Genomic DNA, 7,288 nt, shown 5'->3' on the forward strand with positions numbered 1-7,288 from the left:
AAGACATAGTGGCAGAAACAGCTCATATCTGGATCTACAAGCAGAAAGCAGAGAACACATTGGAAATAATGGTAGTCTCTTGAAACTCCAAACCCACTCTCAGTGACCACCTCTTTCAATAAGGCCACACTTCTCAATCCTTCCCAAACAGTTAAACTACTGTTCAAACATGAGTCTATGGAGCTAGTCTCATTTAAACCAGTGCATATGGGTTCCAGGGAGGAAACTTAGGTTGCCAGGCTTGCATTCTTGCAAATCTGTTACTGGCCCTTAAGATGTAGTAACATCTTCCTTCCTGTCTTTCGTGTTATATTGTTTATTTTTACTAGAGACTTAAATATAAGGTATACTTAGCCTATTTCTGTTTCTTTCCAATATCACTACTCATAGTTTTAGCTTGAAACAATATAAAACTTATGATTATAGTAGTATATTCACTTAAAACAATTTTTTGTTTTAGGTTCAAGTTGAAGAAGAAATATTAGAGAGAAATCTTAGTACCTGTGAAAAGGAAAATAAAAGGCTTCAAGAAAAGTGTAATCTGTATAAAAGTGAACTTGAAATTTTGAAAGAGAAATTCAGGTACTTTATAATGGAAAAATATTTTTGATGTGCAAATGGGGAAAAAAGGAAACATTTAAAAACACATTTTTTAATTGTAAATATGGACTTTTTAGAGTGTAAGTACATTAGCTAGCTAGTAAAGATGCTTAAGGAAGAAAATCACTTTGCAATTTTCTCATTTATAAAAAGGAGTAACCATTCTTCCTGCAGTCGAGAGGGCAGATCAGGGCTGCTGATGTGTCCTCTCAGGTAAAGACATCTCTGCATAGATCCACTGAGCTGATTTTGATTGCTGGCACCCCATAAAAGGAGGAGAGAACCAATTCCACATGGTTGTCCTTCAACTTTTACATAAGTGCTGTGGCACATGCTGCCTCCAGTCTCTGTCTTTCTCTGTTTCTTCCTCCCTTACATTCACTAATGAATGAATTAAAAAAAATTAAGTTAAATTAGGTTTAAGATGTTAACTGGGTCTTCTGACTCTGGTGCTCTATATAACAATTTTTTTATAACTAATAATTTTGGTCAACTTTCAGAAGGTAATATTAATCCATTTTTATAATCTCAGACTCAAGGTAGAGAGAACAATCAATATTTTTATGTGTGTAATTGTATAATTATAGCACTTTTTCCTTAAGTTAGATACATTTAGTATTTTGTTCAACAAGATAAAGTTACTCGAGTAATTCCTAGGACCTCATGCTATCAATTATAATGTATACTTTGAGAAATGAAATGCTACTAATTATACTCTGATAAAATGGTTGACCATTAAAATTTTTGTTTTATATTTTATAAAATGGCTTTTGAAAAGATTTTGTTTTTATTTTATTTTTTAAAGAAGATTTATTTATTTTATATATGTGAGTACACTATAGCTGTACAGGTGGTTGTGACCCTTCATGTGGTTGTGTAGCAAACTTGCCCACCCTCACAGGGTGGGTCAACCCAGAACTCAGAAAGCACACATCTTTTATACTTTACAGAGGCCAGATTCCTGCAACAAGGCTAGCTGGCTGACTCTGGTTGGTAGAACACAGGACAAAGGAGCTCATCAGGCATTGGTTGGCTTGCTCAGGCTGTTCTTGGCTTAGTCAGCCAACTTCCCTATCCAGCTGTGCACCTGGCCTTGAAGTCTCTGGAAAGGGGCTGAGTAACTAGGTGGTAGGGGGATTGTTGGCCGCAAGGTCAAGGTGACAGTTTGTGGTCTTTTTCAAAATTCACCACAGGAGGGGTTGGAGGGTTCTTCCGAGGATTGTTTTCGTGGACCTTCATGTCATTGCAACCACCAGTTATTTTTGTTTTGGCCTTACTTAGCTTAGTCAGAATGGCCTGCTCATTCTGTCTCAACATTCTGACTGCCAGAACTTTGTTTTTACAGCATGTCCTTCGCTATCTCTGAAACACAACTTTTCAGTGTCTGAAACTGCTGCTTACAGGAGCTGAAATATGGCTCTCTTATTTTACTGTGAAACTTTATTTCTACTTTAATTCTACATCTCCAGAATTCTGTTTTTCACTTTATTACTTCAGTTGTTAGGAATTGAATTGTTTTTTTTTTTTTTAGGATCTCTGCTTGCTCTAGTCGACCCTGCTCCCTCCACTCAGTCCTGCTCGCTCAGTCCCTGCTTGCTCTGGCCCAAAGATTTATTTATTATTATACTTAAATACATTGTTTCTGACTTCAGATGCACCAGAAGAGGGCGTCAGATCTCATTACAGGTGGTTGTGAGCCACCATGTGGTTGCTGGGATTTGAACTCAGGACCTTTGGAAAAGCAGTTAGCGCTCTTACCCGCTAAGCCATCTCTCCGCCCTCCCCCCTTGTTTTTATTTTAAAGTATGTGTATGTGTGTCTGTTTTAGGTGGGTGAGGTGTTGTGCTTGTGAGTACAGTGTCTTTGGAGGTTAGGAGAGGGTGTTGGATTTCTAAAGCTGGAGTTACAGACAATTGTGAGCCACTTGACATGGGTGCTGGGATTGTAACTTAAGTCCCCGTGTTAGAGTAGTAGAGGCTTTCATTTCTGAGTTGTCTCCCCAGCCTTTGTTTTTCTTTTCAAAAGTACCAACTTTTTTTCTCATTGATCCTTTGCATTTGTTTGTTTCTGTTTCTGTAATTTCCTGCCTTCTTTTTTCAAGATGATTTCTCTGTGTCCTGAAACTCTCTCTGTATACCAGGGTGGACTTTAATTCAGAGATCTGCCTCCTCTACCTCCCAGATTCTGGGATTAAAGGCATGCGCCTCTATTCCCAGTAATTTCTGCCTGGTTTTAATTATTTATTCTTATCTTTTTTATGAGTTTGGTTTGTTTTTTCAGACTTTCCTTTTCAAGACAGGGTTTTTCTGTATAGCCCTGGCTGTTCTAGAACCTACTCTGTAAATCAGGCTGCCCTCAGATCTATCGGATTCTACCTCCTGAGATTAAAGATGTATAGCACCATGCCCAGCATAAATATATTCTTTGCAATTTGTTTTCAGAGGAAATTCAGTCTAGAGACATAAAGTTTAAGCAGAAGTTTACTTAGCAAAGCAAAGCAAAACATCCACATCAAATAGAGATTGGAGTGGGTTGTCGTGAAGTAGCAGGATAATAGCCCTTAGTTCTTTGTGTGGATACTTAGAAATATTTGTAGTGGATGGCATATTCATGTGACCTTTTTTCCCCCCTCCCAGATCATGGTGAACATGATCTTCCCACAATCCTCTTGAAAGTTCACAAAGATGAGAGGGGCAGTTGTCAAAACCACAATGTTGTAAAGATCCTTTGAGTATACAGTGTTTTTGTTAGTATGCATGTATGGCAGTTAGGAAAGTGCCCTGGCACCTCAGTTTCTCATTAGTGGGAAGAATATAACTGCAGCTTTAAAGATGTTTAACTACAAAGAGGCAGGACATACCTCTCAATAGTTACCTGCTTAGCTCAGAGCTTACTCCTCATCTACCAGTTGTTGCCATCTTTTTCTCCTTTCTTTCTCAAAATGTAGTCCAGGCTAGTCTAGAGGCACTGTATAACTCAGGCTTTGCTCAAACTTGGAATAGTTGTTTTGCCTTCATCTCATGGTTGCTGGTGATACATGTGTGCTACTATGCCTGTCTTCCTATCCTGTATCCCTAGGATAAATACCATTGGGTCATTGTGACTAATCTTCGGTATGGGCTATATTCAATGTACTGGCATTTTGTTGAGGATTTTTGTTATTTTTGTGTAGGATATTGGCTTCTACTTTTCCATTTTTTTTGTTGTGTCCTTGGTTTAAAGTGAGAGTATTTAAAAGTGATTATTGAAAATGTGTGCATATTTCACTTTAATGCTTTTTTCTTTATAGGGAGTTAAAAGAAGAACATTACAGTGGAAAAGAAAAATTAATGATTATGGCAATGAAAAACTCAGAAGTCATGTCACAGTTAACTGAATCTAGACAATGTATTCTGAAGCTAGAGAGTGAGTTAGAGGACAAAGATGAAATATTACGAGAAAAGTTTTCTTTATTAAATGAAAATCGAGAATTGAAGGTTCGTGTTGCAACACAGAATGAACGACTAGAATTGTGTCAGCAGGACATTGATAATTCAAGGGTGGAACTGAGGAGTTTAGAAAAACTGATATCCCAGATGCCAGTAAGTATGTTTGAAAAGAAATCTAGCCTACCTGACTGTGCAGTGGAAAGGAACCTGCTGACTTACAGAGCGTCATTCATTCTGGGTCACTTTCCTAGCTTTTTTCTTGTCCTTGTTTGCTCAGTGGTTCTTTCTTCTAGTACCTATTTCCCTCACACTCACCTTTCTACTCTTTTACCTTTTCTTGCTCTCTGAGAAGCATATATAGGAACTGCACAGAATATTTGAAGAGCCTTATTGAAGGATTATTTATGTGTTGAAAATTCATTCCTTTAAATTATACTATTGAGCTGAGTTTTAGGTAAGTTGCAAGTTTGTAGCAGTTACCATAATCTAGTCTTACATATTTTTATTATACCTAAAACATCTCTTGTGCCTCTTTACAATTAATGCACCCCACTCTGGGGAACTAATAATAGTTTGTATTTCTATGGATTTGTCTTTTCTGGATTTTTCATATGAATATAGTTATAACAGCATGTTAATTTTCTTTCACCTGTTTTCATATTTTGAGGGTCATTCACATTGAGACATATTAGTATTTTATTTTTCGTTTTGAATGGTAGTTAGTTGTGTGCATGTATTGTGTCTTACTTAGGCACTGGTTGGTGAGCATTTGGACTATGTCTGCTTTTAGTCTATGTAACTAGTGCTGCTGTTAATATTGGCATAGAAATCTGTTAGCATATTCCAGTTTCTCTTGGATAGATACCTACTAGTAGAATTTATTGGAAATACGCTGTTTAGAATTCTTCCATCATCAGTTCTTTGCATCCCTGTTGACATTTGTTGTTGTCGTAATCTTAGCTCAACAACACAGATTGACGACAAAATGCTGTAATAACATGAGGTTTATTGATCCAATGTGCGTGGCCAATGCATGTGGGGTTGCTCATCCTCACAGGGAGAGGCAACCCTGAACTCAGAATGTACACATCTTTTTTTTTTTTTAAGATTTATTTTATTTATTTTATGTGTATGAGTACACTGTAGCTGTACAGATGGCTGTAAGCCATCATGTGTAATGGCTGCTGTTGAACTCAGGACCTCTGCTGCCCCGCTTGCTCTGGCCCTGCTCACTCAGGTGCAATTCACTGTAACAAATGAGCTACCATGTGGTTGCTGGGATCTGAACTCAGGACCTTCGGAAGAGCAGTCAGTGCTCTTACCCGCTGAGTCATCTCACCAGCCCCAAATGTACACATCTTTTATACCTTGCAGAGGGCAGATTTCTGCAACAAGGCTAGCTGTTTTACTCTGGTTGGTGGAACACAGGACAGAGGATCTCATCAGGCATTGGCTGGCTTGCTTCAGGGGGTTGTTCTTGGCTTAGTCAACTTCCCTATCCAGCTCTGCACCTGGCCTTGAAAAGTCCCTGGGAAGGGGCCGAGTAACTAGGTGGTAGGGGAGGTTGTCGTCAGCAAGGTCAGGGTGACAGTTTGTGGTCTTTTTTGAAATTCACCACAGGGAGGGGTTCGGGGGTTCTTTCAAGACCAGTTATTTCTGTTTTATCTTCACTTAGCTTATTCAGAACAGCCTGGCCATTCTGTCTCAACATTCTGACCACCAAAACTTTATTTTTACAGCGTGTCCTTGGCTAGGTCTGAAACACAGCTTCTCAGTGTCTGAAGCTGCTGCTTGCTACTGTAAAACTTTGTTTCCACACTGCTTGCTGCTTACAGAGCTGGAACCCCAGAACTTTGTTTCTTTATTCCCATAACCTTGTTTTTACAGCTTTACTTTTTCACTTTATTACTTCATTGTGCATCTTGCTATATCCCTCTTAGTTATGTGAACTGGTGTTCCATTATCATTTTCATTTTGTTTTTTGATTGCTAATGTTGAGCAGTGTTATATATTCTTATTAAAATAGTGTGGACTTTTAAATATTCATGTATGTCAGTGAGATTAGATAGGTGAAGAAATTTGACATTGACAGGTATGAAATAAGGTAAGAGTGAGAAGATGACACATATGTTGTGGTTTGTTTCACTTAGGAATGGATGGTAGATTGCATGGCAGATTTTACAAGTTTTAAAGTACTGTCATTTGTGGAACTATGAAGCTGAAAGGAACTTGGAAATCATCAGATTTGATAATGCTATTTGACTAGTGAAAAAAATATGGGTGCAGGGAAATACTAGCCTAATGAGCAATTAGCAGAAATAGGTTCTAAACTCCTTGCCTATTGCCGGCAATATTAAAAAAACCAAAAACCAAAAAACAACAACAACAAAAAAATGAACCAGTGCCAGGCAGAGGTGGCTCACACCTTTAATCCCAGCACTTGGGAGACAGAGGCAGGTGGATTTCTGAGTTCAAGGCCAGCCTGGTCTACAGAGTGAGTTCCAGGACAACCGGGGCTACACAGTGAAACCCTGTCTCTAAAAAAACAAAAGCGAAGCAGTACGTTCAGCACTTGTGCTGGCAACTCTCTGCCCAGCTGGCTGGGAATTGTCGACCTGTTTCATCTCATGGAGATTCTATGACTCAGAGCTCCTGAAACACCTCCACCCAGCTTTCTAAGTTCCCATTGGCAGGTCATTACTGTATCAGCCCCACTCTTCAACCCCCAACTCCCAAGGCCTTTGTGCTGTACATGTGGCAAATCCACACTTTGCCCCCAAACCACCTTGTGAAGGAAAATGCAACACAAACTTAGCTCAGAAACAATGGTAACTCCTAACTTGTAAAGCTTATTAAATCTAAATCCTCCAGTGTCAAATCCTGATGGATCCTTCATTGAAACTGGGAAGCACTCTTGTAATTACATCTTGTTCTCAGGCTATCCCTGTTCCAAAGGACCTAACTCTCTCCTGCTTCCCCTCTCTAACCCAGAAGTCCTGACTACTTGCCAGGACTTTACCAGTGATTGCCTCCGTTATTCATTAGGGGATTGGTTCACAAGAAGTCACCTGCCTTGACCTTGGCCCCTTCCAGTAGAGCAGAGTTAGCATCAACATAGAAATAGCACCAGGCCCATCCATAACATTTACCTTTGTTTTATCTAAGAATAGATGTTACTTACCAAGATGTTAATACACTATTTGTTCCCTTTTAAGACTGAAACATAATATATATATATATATATATATATATATATATAT

General features: G+C 38.8%; 1 protein-coding gene across 10 annotated transcripts in view; it reads left to right on the forward strand.

Moving 5' to 3' along the window:
• The window catches only part of Ccdc18 (coiled-coil domain containing 18), a 120,667-nt gene that overhangs the window by 32,023 nt on the left and 81,356 nt on the right, over positions 1-7,288 (forward strand). For 9 of the 10 annotated variants that reach the window (XM_031337227.1, XM_031337231.1, XM_031337230.1 and 6 more), the window contains 2 exons: positions 461-582; positions 3,890-4,181. The exons of the other annotated variant lie outside the window; for it this stretch is intronic. In XM_031337227.1, coding sequence (XP_031193087.1) covers positions 461-582; positions 3,890-4,181 — 414 coding nt within the window. The remainder of the gene's footprint in view (positions 1-460; positions 583-3,889; positions 4,182-7,288) is intronic. 10 annotated transcript variants of the gene reach the window in all.

The sequence above is a fragment of the Mastomys coucha genome, unplaced genomic scaffold (genome assembly GCF_008632895.1).
Source record: "Mastomys coucha isolate ucsf_1 unplaced genomic scaffold, UCSF_Mcou_1 pScaffold22, whole genome shotgun sequence".
NCBI classification, from domain to species: Eukaryota; Metazoa; Chordata; class Mammalia; order Rodentia; family Muridae; genus Mastomys; species Mastomys coucha.